Genomic DNA, 23,565 nt, shown 5'->3' on the forward strand with positions numbered 1-23,565 from the left:
GACAACTGTGAAGGACATTTTAATTGTGCGAAGAGACAGCCTTGAAAATGCTAATCTTATTTTTGGGTGTCATAAACAAATCCTTTGTTCCTGCCTGTGGTTGTTAAAGATATGAGGAGGGGGGAGGTAGATCATGCCCCTCCTTCTTTAGGACCATTTGGCAGAACGCCTAGAATGTGTTCTTTAAGTTCAGCTAGGAGACGGAGCCAGTCACATGTAGGAATCCAATCCAGTGAATCATATTAATGTGGGTTTTTATGTATTTATAAATATTTATATATAAGGTATAACTCAACTTTTAAGAGCTCAATTCAGCCCAGGACTTTCTGTATGTCAGTTTCTCCCGCTTGCTGACAAAATAAGGAGTGATTCATATCGACTTTCCAACGTCCTTGTTTTGAATTCCCACGACACAACCATTTAAAATGGCACGACAAAAGTTCAAATGGGGATACACTGTCAGATATTTTATTATTTATAGAACAGACTCATGTGTCACTGGGCTTCATCTCATAGCACAAACAAATAACCCGGATTACAGTTGAGATAATATCAAAAATCAAATTAAAATCACTATAAATAAAGTTTGATTTGATTTTGTTCAATTCTTTAAAACGTAGATTTTTGGTTGAGATGGAGACGTGAATCCAACATAGAAATTATTAATTTGTAGACAATTAAAGATTAAAGTGAAAAAAACTCACCAGAAGTGGGCGAGAGAAGAAAGCAGAGCGAAGCGGACGGACAAGAAGGGACAGGCAGAGCAGTGACTGGCAGGCAGGATAGTCCACATATCCCAATCATCTTTGCTTATAGCGATATTGTGTTTCTATAAAGCCTCAACCCTTAGCTACCTATTCCAATTCAAATGAACTCGAAAAAAGTGAATAATACCATTTGTATTATTTTCTGTGACGACAGCGGCTGCAAACAAAATGCAAAAAATAGAGACATCTTCTTTGTGACTTGGTTAGGGTCATTATAATTCAAAACAATTCTAAAATAACTCGTACGCCTCGTACGCTGGCCTTTGGTGAGGCCGGCTCCGACGGGACCATCTCCTTTAAATGTTGATATTTGGTTGCGTTGACAACCAAACACAATTCAATACCAATAAATATCAGAACATTTCAAAATCAACCAGAGCTTGAAACCCCTCGGACTGTCACATTTATCAATATGCTGCTGCATATTCCAGTTACTAATAAGCACGCAACCATTAATAAACAAATCTGTGTAAAAACTGTTAAATCCCCATGGATTGATGAGGAATTGAACAATTGTATGGTTGAGAGGGAAAAATGTATGTGTTATGGCTTTACGCCCCCTGCTATAATGTGGATAAAGAGTTGCCTGTCTAACAGAACACAGAGGGTGTTCTTTAATGGAAGCCTCTCAAACATAATCCAGGAAGAATCAGGAATTCCACAGGGCAGCTGTTTAGGCCCCTTGCTTTTTTCTATTTTTACTAACGACATGCCACTGGCTTTGAGTAAAGCCAATGTGTCTATATATGCGGATGACTCAACCCTATACGCGTCAGCTACCACAGCAACTGAAATGGCTGCAACACTTAACAAAGAGCTGCAGTTAGTTTCAGAATGGAACAACTTAGTCCTAAATATTTCAAAAACTAAAAGCATTGTATTTGGGAAAAAAAAATAAACTAATACTTGTAATAAATCATGTGGAAATTGAGCAAGTTGAGGTGACTAAACTGCTTGGAGTAACCCTGGATTGTAAACTGTCAAAACATGTTGATACAACAGTAGGTAAGATGGGGAGAAGTCTGTCCATAATAAAGAGCTGATCTGCCTTAACAGCACTATCAACAAGGCAGGTCCTAGTTTCTACCTTCTTAACAGCACTATCAACAAGGCAGGTCCTACAGGCCCTAGTGTCTACCTTCTTAACAACACTATCAACAAGGCAGGTCCTACAGGCCCTAGTTTTGTCACACCTGGACTACTGTTCAGTCATGTGGTCAGGTGCCACAAAAAGGGACTTAGGAAAATTGCATTTGTCTCAGAACAGGGCAGCACGGCTGGACGTGGACATACACAGAGAGCAAACATTAATAATATGCATGCAAATCCCTACTGGCTCAAAGTGGAGGAGAGATTGACTTCATCACTACTTATATTTATGTGATGTTGAATGCACCGAGCTGTCTGTCTAAACTACTGGCACACAGCTCAGACACCCATGCATACCCCACAAGACATGCCACAAGAGGTTTCTTCACAGTCCCCAAGTCCAGAACAGACTATGGGAGGCGCACAGTACTACATAGAGCCATGACTACATGGAACTCTATTCCACAGTACAACATAGAGCCATGACTACATGGATCTCTATTCCACAGTACAACATAGAGCCATGACTACATGGAACTCTATTCCACATCAAGTAACTGATACAAGCATTAAAATTAGATTTAAATGGATTTAAATACACCTTATGGAACAACGGGGACTGTGAAGAGACACAAACATAGGATCAGACACATACTGTACCCACACACACAATAACATACGCACTATACACACACACATGGATTTAGTACTGTAGATACGTGGTAGTGGTGGAGTAGGGGCCTGAGGGCACACAGTGTGTTGTGAAGTCTGTGAATGTATTGTAATGATTTTCAAATTTGCTAAACTCCAGATCCATAATAAACCCCAGGAAGAGTAGCTGCTGCCTTGGCAGGAACTAATGGGGATCCATAATAAACCCCAGGAAGAGTAGCTGCTGTCTTGGCAGGAACTAATGGGGATCCATAATAAACCCCAGGAAGAGTAGCTGCTGTCTTGACAGGAACTAATGGGGATCCATAATAAACCCCAGGAAGAGTAGCTGCTGCCTTGGCAGGAACTAATGGGGATCCATAATAAACCCCAGGAAGAGTAGCTGCTGCCTTGGCAGGAACTAATGGGGATCCATAATAAACCCCAGGAAGAGTAGCTGCTGCCTTGACAGGAGCTAATGGGGATCCATAATAAACCCCAGGAAGAGTAGCTGCTGCCTTGACAGGAACTAATGGGGATCCCTAATAAACCCCAGGAAGAGTAGCTGCTGCCTTGACAGGAGCTAATGGGGATCCATAATAAACCCCAGGAAGAGTAGCTGCTGCCTTGACAGGAACTAATGGGGATCCCTAATAAACCCCAGGAAGAGTAGCTGCTGCCTTGGCAGGAACTAATGGGGATCCATAATAAACCCCAGGAAGAGTAGCTGCTGCCTTGGCAGGAACTAATGGGGATCCATAATAAACCCCAGGAAGAGTAGCTGCTGCATTGGCAGGAACTAATGGGGATCCATAATAAACCACAGGAAGAGTAGCTGCTGTCTTGACAGGAACTAATGGGGATCCATAATAAACCCCAGGATGAGTAGCTGCTGTATTGGCAGATACTAATGGGGATCCATAATAAACCCCAGGAAGAGTAGCTGCTGTCTTGACAGGAACTAATGGGGATCCATAATAAACCCCAGGAAGAGTAACTGCTGCCTTGGCAGGAACTAATGGGGATCCATAATAAACCCCAGGAAGAGTAGCTGCTGTATTGGCAGGAACTAATGGGGATCCATAATAAACCCCAGGAAGAGTAGCTGCTGTCTTGACAGGAACTAATGGGGATCCATAATAAACCCCAGCAAGAGTAGCTGCTGCCTTGGCAGGAACTAATGGGGATCCATAATAAACCCCAGGAAGAGTAGCTGCTGCCTTGACAGGAACTAATGGGGATCCCTAATAAACCCCAGGAAGAGTAGCTGCTGCCTTGACAGGAGCTAATGGGGATCCATAATAAACCCCAGGAAGAGTAGCTGCTGCCTTGACAGGAACTAATGGGGATCCCTAATAAACCCCAGGAAGAGTAGCTGCTGCCTTGGCAGGAACTAATGGGGATCCATAATAAACCCCAGGAAGAGTAGCTGCTGCCTTGGCAGGAACTAATGGGGATCCATAATAAACCCCAGGAAGAGTAGCTGCTGCATTGGCAGGAACTAATGGGGATCCATAATAAACCACAGGAAGAGTAGCTGCTGTCTTGACAGGAACTAATGGGGATCCATAATAAACCCCAGGATGAGTAGCTGCTGTATTGGCAGATACTAATGGGGATCCATAATAAACCCCAGGAAGAGTAGCTGCTGTCTTGACAGGAACTAATGGGGATCCATAATAAACCCCAGGAAGAGTAACTGCTGCCTTGGCAGGAACTAATGGGGATCCATAATAAACCCCAGGAAGAGTAGCTGCTGTATTGGCAGGAACTAATGGGGATCCATAATAAACCCCAGGAAGAGTAGCTGCTGTCTTGACAGGAACTAATGGGGATCCATAATAAACCCCAGCAAGAGTAGCTGCTGCCTTGGCAGGAACTAATGGGGATCCATAATAAACCCCAGGAAGAGTAGCTGCTGCCTTGACAGGAACTAATGGGGATCCATAATAAACCCCAGGAAGAGTAGCTGCTGCCTTGGCAGGAACTAATGGGGATCCATAATAAACCCCAGGAAGAGTAGCTGCTGTATTGGCAGGAACTAATGGGGATCCATAATAAACCCCAGGAAGAGTAGCTGCTGCCTTGGCAGGAACTAATGGGGATCCATAATAAACCCCAGGAAGAGTAGCTGCTGTCTTGACAGGAACTAATGGGGATCCATAATAAACCCCAGGAAGAGTAGCTGCTGTATTGGCAGATACTAATGGGGATCCATAATAAACCCCAGGAAGAGTAGCTGCTGTCTTGACAGGAACTAATGGGGATCCATAATAAACCCCAGGAAGAGTAACTGCTGCCTTGGCAGGAACTAATGGGGATCCATAATAAACCCCAGGAAGAGTAGCTACTGCCTTGGCAGGAACTAATGGGGATCCATAATAAACCCCAGGAAGAGTAGCTGCTGCCTTGGCAGGAACTAATGGGGATCCATAATAAACCCCAGGAAGTAGCTGCTGCCTTGGCAGGAACTAATAGGGATCCATAATAAACCCCAGGAAGAGTAGCTGCTGCCTTGACAGGAACTAATGGGGATCCCTAATAAACCCCAGGAAGAGTAGCTGCTGCCTTGACAGGAGCTAATGGGGATCCATAATAAACCCCAGGAAGAGTAGCTGCTGCATTGGCAGGAACTAATGGGGATCCATAATAAACCCCAGGAAGAGTAGCTGCTGTCTTGGCAGGAACTAATGGGGATCCATAATAAACCCCAGGAAGAGTAGCTGCTGCATTGGCAGGAACTAATGGGGATCCATAATAAACCACAGGAAGAGTAGCTGCTGTCTTGACAGGAACTAATGGGGATCCATAATAAACCCCAGGATGAGTAGCTGCTGTATTGGCAGATACTAATGGGGATCCATAATAAACCCCAGGAAGAGTAGCTGCTGTCTTGACAGGAACTAATGGGGATCCATAATAAACCCCAGGAAGAGTAACTGCTGCCTTGGCAGGAACTAATGGGGATCCATAATAAACCCCAGGAAGAGTAGCTGCTGTATTGGCAGGAACTAATGGGGATCCATAATAAACCCCAGGAAGAGTAGCTGCTGTCTTGACAGGAACTAATGGGGATCCATAATAAACCCCAGGAAGAGTAGCTGCTGCCTTGGCAGGAACTAATGGGGATCCATAATAAACCCCAGGAAGAGTAGCTGCTGCCTTGACAGGAACTAATGGGGATCCATAATAAACCCCAGGAAGAGTAGCTGCTGCCTTGGCAGGAACTAATGGGGATCCATAATAAACCCCAGGAAGAGTAGCTGCTGTATTGGCAGGAACTAATGGGGATCCATAATAAACCCCAGGAAGAGTAGCTGCTGCCTTGGCAGGAACTAATGGGGATCCATAATAAACCCCAGGAAGAGTAGCTGCTGTCTTGACAGGAACTAATGGGGATCCATAATAAACCCCAGGAAGAGTAGCTGCTGTATTGGCAGATACTAATGGGGATCCATAATAAACCCCAGGAAGAGTAGCTGCTGTCTTGACAGGAACTAATGGGGATCCATAATAAACCCCAGGAAGAGTAACTGCTGCCTTGGCAGGAACTAATGGGGATCCATAATAAACCCCAGGAAGAGTAGCTGCTGTATTGGCAGGAACTAATGGGGATCCATAATAAACCCCAGGAAGAGTAGCTGCTGTCTTGACAGGAACTAATGGGGATCCATAATAAACCCCAGGAAGAGTAGCTGCTGCCTTGACAGGAACTAATGGGGATCCATAATAAACCCCAGGAAGAGTAGCTGCTGTCTTGACAGGAACTAATGGGGATCCATAATAAACCCCAGGAAGAGTAGCTGCTGTCTTGACAGGAACTAATGGGGATCCATAATAAACCCCAGGAAGAGTAGCTGCTGTCTTGACAGGAACTAATGGGGATCCATAATAAACCCCAGGAAGAGTAGCTGCTGCCTTGGCAGGAACTAATGGGGATCCATAATAAACCCCAGGAAGAGTAGCTGCTGTATTGGCAGGAACTAATGGGGATCCATAATAAACCCCAGGAAGAGTAGCAGCTGTCTTGACAGGAACTAATGGGGATCCATAATAAACCCCAGGAAGAGTAGCTGCTGCCTTGGCAGGAACTAATGGGGACCCATAATAAACCCCAGGAAGAGTAGCTGCTGCCTTGACAGGAACTAATGGGGATCCCTAATAAACCACAGGAAGAGTAGCTGCTGCCTTGACAGGAACTAATGGGGATCCATAATAAACCCCAGGAAGAGTAGCTGCTGCCTTGACAGGAACTAATGGGGATCCATAATAAACCCCAGGAAGAGTAGCTGCTGCCTTGACAGGAACTAATGGGGATCCATAATAAACCCTAGGAAGAGTAGCTACTGCCTTGGCAGGAACTAATGGGGATCCATAATAAACCCCAGGAAGAGTAGCTGCTGCCTTGACAGGAACTAATGGGGATCCATAATAAACCCCAGGAAGAGTAGCTGCTGCCTTGGCAGGAACTAATGGGGATCCATAATAAACCCCAGGAAGAGTAGCTGCTGTATTGGCAGGAACTAATGGGGATCCATAATAAACCCCAGGAAGAGTAGCAGCTGTCTTGACAGGAACTAATGGGGATCCATAATAAACCCCAGGAAGAGTAGCTGCTGCCTTGGCAGGAACTAATGGGGATCCATAATAAACCCCAGGAAGAGTAGCTGCTGCCTTGACAGGAACTAATGGGGATCCCTAATAAACCACAGGAAGAGTAGCTGCTGCCTTGACAGGAACTAATGGGGATCCATAATAAACCCCAGGAAGAGTAGCTGCTGCCTTGACAGGAACTAATGGGGATCCATAATAAACCCCAGGAAGAGTAGCTGCTGCCTTGACAGGAACTAATGGGGATCCATAATAAACCCCAGGAAGAGTAGCTGCTGCCTTGACAGGAACTAATGGGGATCCATAATAAACCCCAGGAAGAGTAGCTGCTGCCTTGGCAGGAACTAATGGGGATCCATAATAAACCCCAGGAAGAGTAGCTGCTGCCTTGACAGGAACTAATGGGGATCCATAATAAACCCCAGGAAGAGTAGCTGCTGCCTTGACAGGAACTAATGGGGATCCATAATAAACCCCAGGAAGAGTAGCTGCTGCCTTGACAGGAACTAATGGGGATCCATAATAAACCCCAGGAAGAGTAGCTGCTGCCTTGGCAGGAACTAATGGGGATCCATAATAAACCCCAGGAAGAGTAGCTGCTGCCTTGGCAGGAACTAATGGGGATCCATAATAAACCCCAGGAAGAGTAGCTGCTGCCTTGACAGGAACTAATGGGCATCCATAATAAACCCCAGGAAGAGTAGCTGCTGCCTTGACAGGAACTAATGGGGATCCATAATAAACCCCAGGAAGAGTAGCTGCTGCCTTGACAGGAACTAATGGAGATCCATAATGGAGCAGTGGAAACGCGTTTTCTGGAGTGATGAATCACACTTCACCATCTGGCAGTCTGACGGACACATCTGGGTTTGGTGGATGCCAGGAGAACGCTGCCTGCCCTAATGGTGCCAACTGTAAAGTTTGGTGGAGGAGGAATAATGGTCTGGGGCTGTTTTTCATGGTTCAGGCCCCTTCGTTCCAGTGAGGGGAAATCTCAACGCTACAGCATACAATGACATTCTAGACAATTCTGTGCTTCCAAATTTGTGGCAACTTTTTTTTAACCTTTATCTAACTAGGCAAGTCAGTTAAGAACAAATTCTTATTTACAATGACGGCCTACACCGGCCAATCCCAGACGACGCTGGGCCAATTGCGCACCGCCCTATGGGACTCCCAATCACAGCCGGTTGTGATACAGCCTAAATACGAACCAGGGAGTCTGTAGTGACGCCTCTAGCACTGAGTTGCATTGCCTTAGACCACTGCGCAGGCTCGGGAGCCCTAATGGACAGAGCAGATCAAGACTAAATTCTCTAGTGAACGACAGAGGAAGACTTGAGTGTGAGTCATCAGGCAACATCTGTATCTGGAGCCAGGCAGTGTGTGTGTGTGTGTGTGTGTGTTTGGGTGTGTGTGTGTGTGTGTTTGGGTGTGTGTGTGTGTGTGTGTGTGTGTGTGTGTGTGTGTGTGTGTGTGTGTGTGTGTGTGTGTGTGTGTGTTCTCAACCAACATCATGGCGGTGGCCCGTTCCTGTAGGTTCATGCTCTACAACATCCGCAGAGTACGACCCTGCCTCACACAGGAAGCGGCGCAGGTCCTAATCCAGGCACTTGTCATCTCCCGTCTGGATTACTGCAACTCGCTGTTGGCTGGGCTCCCTGCCTGTGCCATTAAACCCCTACAACTCATCCAGAACGCCGCAGCCCGTCTGGTGTTCAACCTTCCCAAGTTCTCTCACGTCACCCCGCTCCTCCGCTCTCTCCACTGGCTTCCAGTTGAAGCTCGCATCCGCTACAAGACCATGGTGCTTGCCTACGGAGCTGTGAGGGGAACGGCACCGCAGTACCTCCAGGCTCTGATCAGGCCCTACACCCAAGCAAGGGCACTGCGTTCATCCACCTCTGGCCTGCTCGCCTCCCTACCATTGAGGAAGTACAGTTCCCGCTCAGCCCAGTCAAAACTGTTCGCTGCTCTGGCCCCCCAATGGTGGAACAAACTCCCTCACGACGCCAGGACAGCGGAGTCAATCACCACCTTCCGGAGACACCTGAAACCTGGATAAGAGCTCTGGATAAGAGCGTCTGCTAAATGACTTAAATGTAAATGTAATGTAATGTGTGTGTGTTTGGGTGTGTGTGTGTGTGTGTGTGTGTGTGTGTGTGTGTGTGTGTGTGTGTGTGTGTGTGTGTGTGTGCGCGCGCGTGTGCGCGCGTGTGTGTGTGTGCATGCGTGTGAGTGAGTGAGTGAGTGAGTGAGTGAGTGAGTGAGTGAGTGAGTGAGTGAGTGAGTGAGTGAGTGAGTGAGTGCATACTTCTTTGACCCTCTGTATCATGGGCTGTAGCCAGTCAGTGTTGACCTCACAGTGGCTGTCCAGGAAGGTCAGGATAGAGGCAGAGGCCGAGTCTGCCCCTCGTACCCTGGACCGGATCAGTCCTAAGACACAGATAAGAGTACAGTATGAGCCTGAGAAAACAGCTAGCCAGACCTCTGCAGTGGCTGCCGATAGAGAACATCAAGGTCTCTCGTTGTAAAGCTGATTCCTGAGAGCTTGGGGATAACTGTACCTAGAGACATGTATGGAGATAGTCGGGACGTTGAGGTTTCTGCATTATGATGCATTGACATGACACTACAACCACAGATAGAATAATGAACCAGATATTTCACAGGACGTATAAATGTGAAGCATCCGCATGGTGTTTCCACCCACTACGAAATATGGTAGTGAGAGGAAGCCCAGTGGCCGGCAGTGGGAGAAGATGGAAGGAGATGGATTTTGGGTCGACATTCTGCACATTTTCTCATCGATGAAACATTTTTTTCTCAATTCAGTTTTCTGTTCCCAAAACTACAATCTGTGGCCTCCCGAGTGGCGCAGCGGTCTAAGGCACTGCAGTGCTTGAGCATGGGAACTAGATCCAGGTGTGTCGCAGCCGGCCCTGACTGGGAGACCCATAAGGCGACTCACAATTGGCCCGGCGTTGTTTGGGTTAGAGGAAGGTTTGACTGGCCAGGATGTCCTTGTCCCATCGTGCTCTAGCGACTCCTGTGGCGGGCCGGGTGCAGTGCACGCTGACACGGTCGCCAAGTGTACGGTGTTTCCTCCGACACGTTGGTGCAGGTGGCTTCCGGGTTAAGTGAGCAGTGTGTGAAGAAACAGTGCTTGGGGTTTGGCTTGGTCGTGTTTCGGAGGATGCATGGCCCTTGACCTTCGCCTCTCCCGAGTCCATACGGGAGTTGCAGCGATGAGACAAAACTGTAACTAACAATTGGATACCACAAAATTGGGGAGAAAAAGGGGTAAAAAAAATATATACATTCTAAAAATAAAAATAACTAGAATCTATACCGGAACAGAGCGGACAAAGTTTTGTAGACTTCACCCTTTGCTAAATGTTTTAAAAATGGTGTTGTTTAGAAGGAGTTCAAAGGTGAATTGAGTTATTGCACACGCCCACTTCACAGAGTAGGCGTTCCCAAATGGAAATATGCAAATACATGCTAGAACACGCCAATAGGATCTCACTAGCTCGTGGTTGGCTCTGCCTACCTCCTTGTTTGTTCTACCCACTATGATTCATTTTCTCCCATTGGAAACGACAGGCTGTGGTCTATCTTGGGTTAGTTAGAAAAAATCTTTGCTTACCGTGCTCTGAGCTCGCAAAACACACAGCAAGCTCATTGATGGTTACAATAAGCTTTTGTCTCCAGTTATCTTGGCCAAAGGCTGTGCAAGTCCTAGCTCCGTGGTGCCAATAATTAGGTCCTAGTTCCGTGGTGCCAATAATTAGGTCCTAGCTCCGTGGTGCCAATAATTAGGTCCTAGCTCCGTGGTGCCAATAATGAGGTCCTAGCTCCGTGGTGCCAATAATTAGGTCCTAGCTCCGTGGTGCCAATAATTAGGTCCTAGCTCCGTGGTGCCAATAATTAGGTCCTAGCTCCGTGGTGCCAATAATTAGGTCCTAGCTCCGTGGTGCCAATAATTAGGTCCTAGTTCCGTGGTGCCAATAATTAGGTCCTAGCTCCGTGGTGCCAATAATTAGGTCCTAGCTCCGTGGTGCCAATAATGAGGTCCTAGCTCCGTGGTGCCAATAATTAGGTCCTAGCTCCGTGGTGCCAATAATTAGGTCCTAGCTCCGTGGTGCCAATAATTAGGTCCTAGCTCCGTGGTGCCAATAATTAGGTCCTAGTTCCTTGGTGCCAATAATTAGGTCCTAGGTCCGTGGTGCCAATAATTAGGTCCTAGTTCCGTGGTGCCAATAATTAGGTCCTAGCTCCGTGGTGCCAATAATGAGGTCCTAGCTCCGTGGTGCCAATAATTAGGTCCTAGCTCCGTGGTGCCAATAATTAGGTCCTAGCTCCGTGGTGCCAATAATTAGGTCCTAGTTCCTTGGTGCCAATAATTAGGTCCTAGCTCCGTGGTGCCAATAATGAGGTCCTAGCTCCGTGGTGCCAATAATTAGGTCCTAGCTCCGTGGTGCCAATAATTAGGTCCTAGCTCCGTGGTGCCAATAATTAGGTCCTAGTTCCTTGGTGCCAATAATTAGGTCCTAGCTCCGTGGTGCCAATAATTAGGTCCTAGTTCCGTGGTGCCAATAATTAGGTCCTAGCTCCGTGGTGCCAATAATTAGGTCCTAGTTCCTTGGTGCCAATAATTAGGTCCTAGCTCCGTGGTGCCAATAATTAGGTCCTAGCTCCGTGGTGCCAATAATTAGGTCCTAGTTCCGTGGTGCCAATAATTAGGTCAGAGGAGGCGTTCCTTAACGGAAATACATGCTAGTACACGCCAATAGGATCTCGCGAGCTCCTTCCTTGCTTGTTATGCCCACGATGACTAATTTGTTCCCATCGGAAACGACAGGATGTGGTCTATCTTAGTAGTACAAATCTTTGTTACAACATTCTATGGCAGCCATGTTAGCTCCCAATAACATTACATGGGGAATATTTAAACACATGTTATGTAACAGAATTTTCAGCACAACATATAAAATTCTAAAAGTTGTCCGAACTCACTAAATGAATGGCTCTGTAGCTAACTAGACAGACCTACACAATGGCAGAGCAGACAGATAGAGACTAAACCTGTAGCTTCCAGCTCTAATTGTAGGCTAACTTTCCTTGCTAGTTTACGCCTGAATTCATTAACCTCGTACTCTGTTTGTTATGCAAACCAGCACTCTAAATATGCTGATTTCAAAGCTGAATGTCACCAAAAAACTTTGTTAATTCACTTAAGTCTCCCTCGTCACCAAAAACATATTTACTTCTTCGATCTTCCTTTGAGTCGGGTTCCATAATCAGATTCCACAAACACAAATTATGTTATTAATTTATTAAAGATCTCCAACAGATACAGAACTCTATAGACTCTCCAACAGATACAGAACTCTATGGGCTCTCCAATAGATACAGAACTCTATGGACTCTCCAACAGATACAGAACTCTATGGACTCTCCAACAGATACAGAACTCTATGGGCTCTCCAACAGATACAGAGCTCTATGGGCTCTCCAACAGATACAGAACTCTCCAACAGATACAGAGCTCTCCAATAGATACAGAACTCTATGGGCTCTCCAACAGATACAGAACTCTCCAACAGATACAGAACTCTATGGGCTCTCCAATAGATACAGAACTCTATGGACTCTCCAACAGATACAGAGCTCTCCAATAGATACAGAACTCTATGGGCTCTCCAATAGATACACAACTCTATGGACTCTCCAACAGATACAGAACTCTCCAACAGATACAGAGCTCTCCAATAGATACAGAACTCTATGGACTCTCCAATAGATACACAACTCTATGGACTCTCCAACAGATACAGAACTCTATGGGCTCTCCAACAGATACAGAACTCTATGGACTCTCCAACAGATACAGAACTCTCCAACAGATACAGAGCTCTATGGGCTCTCCAATAGATACAGAACTCTATGGGCTCTCCAATAGATACACAACTCTATGGACTCTCCAACAGATACAGAACTCTCTGGGCTCTCCAATAGATACTTCTTCAAGCATTTCGCTACACTCGCATTAACATCTGCTAACCATGTGTATGTGACAAATAAAATTTGATTTGATTTACAGAACTCTATGGGCTCTCCAACAGATACAGAACTCTATGGGCTCTCCAATAGATACAGAACTCTATGGGCTCTCCAACAGATACAGAACTCTATGGGCTCTCCAATAGATACTTCTTCAAGCATTTCGCTACACTCGCATTAACATCTGCTAACCATGTGTATGTGACAAATAAAATTTGATTTGATTTACAGAACTCTATGGGCTCTCCAACAGATACAGAACTCTATGGGCTCTCCAATAGATACTTCTTCAAGCATTTCGCTACACTCGCATTAACATCTGCTAACCATGTGTATGTGACAAATAAAATTTGATTTGATTTACAGAACTCTATGGGCTCTCCAAAAGATACAGAACTATGGGCTCTCCAATAGATACAGAACTCTATGGGCTCACCAGCTCAGCTTTCTACCGTTGAGCTATTTACAAACACACACGTGACTGGCTCAACTGTTCTGGGGAACTACGCGAAACGTATTGCACAAGTTGACGGCAGGTACTTAAAAAGTAGCTACAAATATTCCAATTTATTGGAAAAACTTCAAAGAAATAGTTTTGACATATTGACGGTTCTGAAAAACCAAATACTCCAGTATACTGTATACCACCCCAGTATACTGTATACCACCCCAGTATACTGTATACCACCCCAGTATACCACCCCAGTATACTGTATACCACCCCAGTATACCACCCCAGTATACTGTATACCACCCCAGTATACTGTATACCACCCCAGTATACCACCCCAGTATACTGTATACCACCCCAGTATACCACCCCAGTATACCACCCCAGTATACTGTATACCACCCCAGGATACTGTATACCACCCCAGTATACTGTATACCATCCCAGTATACTGTATACCATCCCAGTATACTGTATACCACCCCAGTATACCACCCCAGTATACCACCCCAGTATACTGTATACCACCCCAGTATACTGTATACCACCCCAGTATACTGTATACCACCCCAGTATACCACCCCAGTATACTGTATACCACCCCAGTATACCACCCCAGTATACTGTATACCACCCCAGTATACCACCCCAGTATACTGTATACCACCCCAGTATACTGTATACCACCCCAGTATACCACCCCAGTATACTGTATACCACCCCAGTATACTGTATACCACCCCAGTATACTGTATACCACCCCAGTATACCACCCCAGTATACTGTATACCACCCCAGTATACCACCCCAGTATACTGTATACCACCCCAGTATACTGTATACCACCCCAGTATACCACCCCAGTATACTGTATACCACCCCAGTATACCACCCCAGTATACCACCCCAGTATACCACCCCAGTATACTGTATACCACCCCAGTATACTGTATACCACCCCAGTATACTGTATACCACCCCAGTATACCACCCCAGTATACCACCCCAGTATACCACCCCAGTATACCACCCCAGTATACTGTATACCACCCCAGTATACCACCCCAGTATACTGTATACCACCCCAGTATACCACCCCAGTATACCACCCCAGTATACTGTATACCACCCCAGTATACTGTATACCACCCCAGTATACTGTATACCACCCCAGTATACCACCCCAGTATACTGTATACCACCCCAGTATACCACCCCAGTATACTGTATACCACCCCAGTATACCACCCCAGTATACTGTATACCACCCCAGTATACTGTATACCACCCCAGTATACCACCCCAGTATACTGTATACCACCCCAGTATACCACCCCAGTATACTGTATACCACCCCAGTATACTGTATACCACCCCAGTATACCACCCCAGTATACTGTATACCACCCCAGTATACTGTATACCACCCCAGTATACTGTATACCACCCCAGTATACCACCCCAGTATACCACCCCAGTATACTGTATACCACCCCAGTATACCACCCCAGTATACTGTATACCACCCCAGTATACCACCCCAGTATACCACCCCAGTATACTGTATACCACCCCAGTCTATGTGCAGCAGGCAGACACACACAACTCACCCTCTCGACGTCCGTTCCTCAGGCAGCGTACTTTAGGGATCTGAGAGAGCAGCTGACAGTCCTCAGCTGGAAGAGAGGAAGGCATGTCACGTCACAAATAACACACACACCACACACACACACACACTACATACACACAGACTCTCACCCAGACTCTCACACACACACAGACTCACACACACACAGACTCACACACACACAGACTCACACACACACAGACTCACACACACACACAGACTCACACACACAGACTCTCACACACACAGACTCTCACACACACAGACTCTCACACACACAGACTCTCACACACACAGACTCTCACACACACAGACTCTCACACACACAGACTCTCACACACACAGACTCTCACACACAGACTCTCACACACAGACTCTCACACACAGACACACACACACAGACACACAGACGCTTGTGACTGACTGACTGACTGGCTGACTGACTGACTGGATGACTGGCTGACTGACTGGCTGACTGGCTGGCTGGCTGGCCGACTGACTGGCTGGCCGACTGACTGGCTGACTGGCTGGATGACTGGCTGACTGGCTGGATGACTGGCTGACTGACTGACTGGATGACTGGCTGACTGACTGGATGACTGGCTGACTGACTGGATGACTGGCTGACTGACTGGATGACTGACTGGATGACTGGCTGACTGACTGGCTGACTGACTGGCTGACTGACTGGCTGACTGACTGACTGGCTGACTGACTGGCTGACACTATTTAAAAAAAATAGTTTTTAAAACTTCTTCTGGATCGGTGTCTCTTCCACGGGACGGCTGAGCTAACGTAGGCTAATGTGATTAGCATGAGGTTGTAAGTAACAAGAACATTTCCCAGGACATAGACATGTCTGATATTTGGCAGAAAGCTTAAATTCTTGTTAATCTAACTGCACTGTCCAATTTACAGTTGCTATTACAGTGAAATAATACCATGCTATTGTTTGAGGAGAGTGCACAATTATGAACATTAAAAGTTATTAATAAACAAATTAGGCACATTTGGGCAGTTTTGATATAACCTTTTGAACAGAAATGCAATGGTTCATTGGATCAGTCTAAAACTTTGCACATACTATGCTACCATCTAGTGGCCAAAATCTAAATTGCACCTGGGCTGGAATAATACATTATGGCCTTTCTCTTGCATTTTAAAGATGAAGGTCCAACATAAATGATGGTCCATAAAAAATACAAAAGAACGGTTGTTTTTTTCTTTGTATTATCTTTTACCAGATCGAGTGAGTTATATTTTTTATTTATTTATTTTGCTCCTTTGTTTGTTTTACTCCATGTGTAACTCTGTGTCGTTGTATGTGTCGAACTGCTTTGCTTTATCTTGGCCAGGTCGCAATTGTAAATGAGAACTTGTTCTCGACTTGCCTACCTGGTTAAATAAAAGGTGAAATAAAAAATAAAAAAATATTCTCCTACATTTCCACAAACTTCAAAAGTGTTTCCTTTTAAATGCTATCTAGAATATGCATATCCTTGCTTCAGGTTCTGAGCTACAGGCAGTTAGATTTGGGGATGTCATTTTAGGAGGAAATTGGGGGAAAAGGGGGCGGGTCCTTTATAAAATGGGAATCACATTTTTATTTGGCGTACCCCTGGGGGGAATACCTGTATTAGAGTGTGTGTGTGTGTGTGTGTGTGTGTGTGTATCAGTGTGTGTGTGTGTGTGTGTGTATGTGTATTAGTGTGTGTGTGTGTGTATTAGTGTGTGTGTGTGTGTGTGTTGTGACGACCCTCCCTCTCCGTCTGCTGTATTCTGTTTGTTCTTGTTTCCTTATTAGGATGCCGGTGGGCGGAGTTGGGGAGGGTCGTCAGCTACATGGGAAACACCTGGGCCAGGTGTGTCCCAGGATAAATAGACCTCCTCTACATTCATGGAGTAGACTCTCTCCATGCAGACACCATTGTAGATTGTGTTGTGGTTCTTGGTGGTCTTTTGTTTATTTGCTTTGGCACCTTTCAACAACCTGCATTATCACATTCATGCATGCAAAACACTCACTTACACTGCTGATTACTGATTACACACACCATTGTATATTATACTTAGTTACTTATTTAATAAATATATATACCTTGCTACTCCTTATCTCCACGTTGTCTCCCTTTGTTACGGGCTTTGAGCCGGTTCGTGACAAGTGGCGGCTCATCCGGGATCTTTTGAACTATTGGTTTGGGAGGCCGTGGAGGTACGTGTTTGGTTTGCATATTTTGTTTGCGTGTGATAGGCCCAGTATTGGTTGCCTTTGTTATTTTGTTTGTGTGCTGTGTTGGAGAGAGTATAATGGTTAGTTTCCAGGCCCTGCTTAGCCTGAACTCTTGTTCTACTTTCTGTTGGGACGTCAGTCTGAGGTGAGTAATCGGCTGTGTACCTCAGTGGGAGATTTGGGTAGGGTAGTGGAACTTGCTACCTGGAGCTATAGCCTTTTTCCCCTGATAGGTTTAGCGACGTGTTTCATTTTTGGAATATGTTGGGCATGGTTAATGTTTGTTATTTTTGTGTGGTGTCTGTGGACTGAGCAGTTGTCTCGGGGGCACATCCGTGGCTTGGTGGAATTTACCAGCATGCTGGGGAGTTTTTCCTTGCCAGCGGGCTACAGTGCGTAAATTCCCACCGCAAATCTGCACGAAGACTAGGGTTGAGTTATTGTAGGTTTTGGGGAAGCTCCATATTAAACACAATTTGTCTAGCGCCTATCACGCGCAAAGTCAAGGAGCACTGGAACGTTTCCATCAAACTCTTAAGTCTTTGTTGAGAGCTTATTGTACTGAGATGGATAAGGATTGGGAGGAGGGGTTGCCTTGGTTACTGTTAGCTGCTAGGGAAGTTTCACAGGAGAGCACAGGTTTCAGTCCAAATGACCTTGTGTTTGGACATAGGGTGCGTGGACTTTTATCTGTTCTCCAGGATGACTGGAAGTCTCCCGAGCCTCCTCAGTCCCTATTATCGTATGTGTGTGATTTCCGGCGACGGTTGTACGCCGCTGGTGAAATGGCTAAAGAGAAGTTATCATCTGCACAGGAGAGGATGAAGGGCATATTTGATCGCCGAACTGAGCCTCGTCACTTTAGTCCAGGTGACCAGGTTCTTGCTCTGCTGCCAATTGTTGGTTCTCCTTTGCAAGCTAAGTTTCAAGGTCCATATACAGTGGTGCGCCAGTACACTGAGCAAAATTATCTAGTTGCCACTCCAGAATGGAGGAAAGCACACCAGCTGTGCCATGTAAATCTGTTAAAACCCTATTATGCACGTTCCTCTGAGACTGAACAGTGGGATTCTACAGAGCACGGTAAACCTGTTCTTTTGGCTGATACAGTTGTTTCCTTGGGTTCTTGTCATGCTAGATCTGGGCATGAGGAGGAAGATGTTCCTGGTCCTGACGATTGTATATTGCAGGGTAGATTAAAGAATTCAGAAACACTGGATATTTTAGACAGTCTTCTCACTCACCTACCTGATGATGGGCGTGAAGAGATGGTTGGTCTGATTCAGAGATTTCCAGGTTTATTTTCAGATACACCTACACGTACAAACTTAATAGAACATGATATTGACATTGGAGGTGCTGACCCCATTCGTCAGCGGTTCTATAGAGTTTCTTCAGAGAAACTACGTTGTCTGGATGCTGAGGTCAAGTACATGCTGGAGAGTAAGATAGCAGAGCCTTCTTTCTCCAGTTGGGCTTCTCCCTGTATCTTGGTCAGTAAACCGGATGGAACAAACCGATTTTGTACGGACTACCGTAAGGTAAATAGTGTCACAAAGCCAGATTCATTTCCTCTCCCTCGAATGGAGGACTGTGTTGATCAAGTCGGTGCAGCTAAGTTTGTGAGCAAATTTGACCTGTTAAAAGGCTATTGGCAGGTGCCACTGACGAGTAGGGCACGTGAAATCTCTGCCTTTATTACACCCTTTGGTCTGTACTCGTATTCGGTTATGAGTTTCGGTTTGCGCAATGCACCTGCCACTTTTCAGCGACTTATGAACAGGGTTGTCGCCGGTCTGACCGGGTGCGCTGTTTATTTGGACGATGTAGTGATATATGCAGATACTTGGGAAGAACATCTGTCCCGTATTCAAGCCTTGTTCGAACGTCTGGCTGCGGGTCGCCTCACAATCAATCTGGCTAAATGTGAGTTTGCTCAGGCGACCGTTACATACCTTGGAAAAGTGGTTGGGCAGGGGGAAGTGCGTCCTGTTCGGGCTAAAGTGGTGGCTATTGATGCTTTTCCACCACCAACTACTAAAAAGGAACTAATGCGTTTCTTGGGCATGATTGGTTATTACCGTAGTTTTTGTAGTAACTTCTCCACTGTGGTCGCTCCCTTGACAGATCTGCTGAAAGCTAAGGCTGTTTATGTGTGGTCTACTCGTTGTCAACACGCTTTTGAAGATGTAAAGAGGTTGCTTACCTCAACTCCGGTGCTGGCTGCTCCTCGCATGGATTTGTCATTTACCTTGCAGGTGGATGCTAGTCATGTGGGGGCAGGTGCAGTTTTGCTGCAAGCAGATGTGTCTGGGATTGAGAGGCCTGTTAGTTTCTTTTCTAAAAAGTTTAACGATTATCAGTTGAATTATTCAGTTATTGAAAAGGAAGCGCTAGCACTCATTTGGGCGCTACAACACTTCGAAGTGTATTTCGGGTCGGGGGTAGTACCTATTGTGGTCTACACCGACCATAACCCCCTCACTTTTTTGAGGTCCATGATGTGTCCAAACCAGAGGATAATGAGATGGTGTTTATTTTTACAATCTTTCCATCTCGATGTGCGCCACATCCGGGGAACTGAAAACGTGATTGCTGATGCTCTCTCTCGTGCGCCCTGTTCCTAAATGTTTACGTGACTGACCATTGTTACGTATTGTCATGTTCTCTCTGTCCTGTCTGCTCCCGCCTGGTCTTGTGTTCTTCTTTCCTCTTAAATGTTGCTTCCTGTGTGAAGGTTGCTGAGGTCTGTGGAGGAGGTTGGCTAGGGTGAACACATAGACCCTCATCAATTTGTGGTGCAGAAGCTGTGTCAATTTGGAACTTAGAGGCTGGTATTTTCTTCCGGGGTCCTTGTTGGTCCCCGGTTTTATGGGGGAATGTGACGACCCTCCCTCTCCGTCTGCTGTATTCTGTTTGTTCTTGTTTCCTTATTAGGATGCCGGTGGGCGGAGTTGGGGAGGGTCGTCAGCTACATGGGAAACACCTGGGCCAGGTGTGTCCCAGGATAAATAGACCTCCTCTACATTCATGGAGTAGACTCTCTCCATGCAGACACCATTGTAGATTGTGTTGTGGTTCTTGGTGGTCTTTTGTTTATTTGCTTTGGCACCTTTCAACAACCTGCATTATCACATTCATGCATGCAAAACACTCACTTACACTGCTGATTACTGATTACACACACCATTGTATATTATACTTAGTTACTTATTTAATAAATATATATACCTTGCTACTCCTTATCTCCACGTTGTCTCCCTTTGTTACGGGCTTTGAGCCGGTTCGTGACAGTGTGTATGTGTATTAGTGTGTGTGTGTGTGTGTGTGTGTATGTGTATTAGTGTGTGTGTATGTGTATTAGTGTGTGTGTGTGTGTGTGTGTATGTGTATTAGTGTGTGTGTGTATGTGTATTAGTGTGTGTGTGTGTGTGTGTGTGTGTGTGTGTGTGTGTGTGTGTGTGTGTGTGTGTGTGTGTGTGCGTGTGTATTAGTGTGTGTGTGTGTGTGTGTGTGTATGTGTGTGTGTGTGTATTAATGTGTGTGTATTAATGTGTGTGTGTATTAGTGTGTGTATTAATGTGTGTGTGTGTGTGTATATTAGAGTGTGTGTGTGTGTATTAGTGTGTGTGTGTGTGTATTAGTGTGTGTGTGTGTATTAGTGTGTGTGTGTGTATTAGTGTGTGTGTGTGTGTGTGTGTATTTGGGGGGGGATATTCTCTGGACAGTCTTCCTCTGATCACACCCACAAGACAGATGTTCTATACTTTTAGCCAGATTTTGTGTGTGTGTGTGTGTGTGTGTGTGTGTGTGTGTGTGTGTGTGTGTGGAGGGAAGTAGTCAATGGTGTAACTCCCTGGGTGGTCTGGGTTTGGGCTCCTGAGTGGCACAGCAGTCTAATGCACTGCATCTCAAAGCTAGAGGCGTCACTACAGACCCTGGTTCGATTCCAGGCTGTATCACATGGCGGCACACAATTAGCCCAACGTCGTCCGGATTTGGCCGGGGAAGGCCGTCATTGTAAATAAGAATTTGTTCTTAACTGACTTGCCTAGTTAAATAAAGGTTAAATATTTTTTTGTTTTTTTAAAGTGATGCGCTATGGGTTTAAGAAGATGTGTGCAGTGGAGTGACATGGTTTAGAGTCTCGTCACCAAAGATCAGCGACAGCGTACTTGATGAAGGACAGTCCTCTAGCGATTAAGACAATTGTTCCCAAACTGTGGGGAGGGGTAGGTTTAGGTACATTTGACACGGCAAAATGTATAGAATTGCAAGAAAATTTGTCGTAAAACTGAAACATTTTCTTTGGACCCTTTGATAAAATGTTTAGAATTGTAGGAAGTCAATTTAAACCTGTAAATGTCTCTCCACCAACCAGAGGGGTGTGAACAGTTCGTGTCATGAAAAGTGCTTGTGCCCATAGAAGTAGGCGTGGCATACAGGGGAGGGGGAGGCCACGGGATGTTCCCCAATGCAGGAAGGGGGGTCCCTGAGTGAAAAGGTTTGGGAACCCCTACTCTAAGGAAACACTCAGATTAAGGAAACACTACGATTAACAGTCCTCTAGATGAAGGAAACACTCAGATTAACAGTCCTCTAGATGAAGGAAACACTCAGATTAACGGTCCTCTAGATGAAGTAAACACTGAGATTAACGGTCCTCTAGATGAAGTAAACACTCAGATTAACGGTCCTCTAGATGAAGGAAACACTGAGATTAACAGTCCTCTAGATGAAGGAAACACTACGATTAACGGTCCTCTAGATGAAAGAAACACAGAGATTAACGGTCCTCTAGATGAAGGAAACACTCAGATTAACGGTCCTCTAGATGAAGGAAACACTGAGATTAACGGTCCTCTAGATGAAGGAAACACTGAGATTAACAGTCCTCTAGATGAAGGAAACACTACGATTAACAGTCCTCTAGATGAAGTAAACACTCAGATTAACGGTCCTCTAGATGAAGGAAACACTACGATTAACAGTCCTCTAGATGAAGGAAACACTGAGATTAACGGTCCTCTAGATGAAGGAAACACTACGATTAACGGTCCTCTAGATGAAGGAAACACTGAGATTAACCATCCATTGACTCGGTACCGGTACCCCCTGTATATAGCCTCCACATTGACTCTGTACCGGTACCCCCTGTATATAGCCTCCACATTGACTCTGTACCGGTACCCCCTGTATATAGCCTCCACACTGACTCTGTACTGGTACCCCCTGTATATAGCCTCCACATTGACTCTGTACCGGTACCCCCTGTATATAGCCTCCACATTGACTCTGTACCGGTACCCCCTGTATATAGCCTCCACACTGACTCTGTACCCCCTGTATATAGCCTCCACATCGACTCTGTACCGTAATACCCTGTATATAGCCTCCACATTGACTCTGTACCGTAAATCCCTGTATATAGCCTCCACATTGACTCCCTACCGTAATACCCTGAACATAGCCTCCACATTGACTCTGTACTTGTACCCCCTGTATATAGCCTCCACATTGACTCTGTACCGGTACCTCCTGTATATAGCCTCCACACTGACTCTGTACCGGTACCCTCTGTATATAGCCTCCACATTGACTCTGTACCAGTACCCCCTGTATATAGCCTCCACATTGACTCTGTACCGGTACCCCCTGTATATAGCCTCCACATTGACTCTGTACCGTAACACCCTGTATATAGCCTCCACATTGACTCTGTACCGGTACCCCCTGTATATAGCCTCCACATTGACTCTGTACCGGTACCCCCTGTATATAGCCTCCACATTGACTCTGTACCGGTACCCCCTGTATATAGCCTCCACGTTTACTCTGTACCGGTACCCCCTGTATATAGCCTCCACACTGACTCTGTACCGCCTGTATATAGCCTCCACATTGACTCTGTACCGTAATACCCTGTATATAGCCTCCACATTGACTCTGTACCGTAAATCCCTGTATATAGCCTCCACATTGACTCCCTACCGTAATACCCTGAACATAGCCTCCACATTGACTCTGTACCAGTACCCCCTGTATATAGCCTCCACATTGACTCTGTACCGGT

The 23,565-nt window shown here is 45.8% G+C and overlaps 1 protein-coding gene across 1 annotated transcript in view; it reads right to left on the reverse strand.

Annotated features, from left to right (window-relative positions):
- The window catches only part of LOC135526901 (polypeptide N-acetylgalactosaminyltransferase 16-like), a 92,421-nt gene that overhangs the window by 46,100 nt on the left and 22,756 nt on the right, over positions 1-23,565 (reverse strand). Inside the window, exons 5-6 of the mRNA XM_064955568.1 lie at positions 15,246-15,311; positions 9,433-9,554 (exon numbers count right to left, since the gene is read on the reverse strand). Coding sequence (XP_064811640.1) covers positions 9,433-9,554; positions 15,246-15,311 — 188 coding nt within the window. The remainder of the gene's footprint in view (positions 1-9,432; positions 9,555-15,245; positions 15,312-23,565) is intronic.

The sequence above is a fragment of the Oncorhynchus masou genome, chromosome 32, assembly GCF_036934945.1.
Source record: "Oncorhynchus masou masou isolate Uvic2021 chromosome 32, UVic_Omas_1.1, whole genome shotgun sequence".
In the NCBI taxonomy this organism is placed as follows: Eukaryota; Metazoa; Chordata; class Actinopteri; order Salmoniformes; family Salmonidae; genus Oncorhynchus; species Oncorhynchus masou.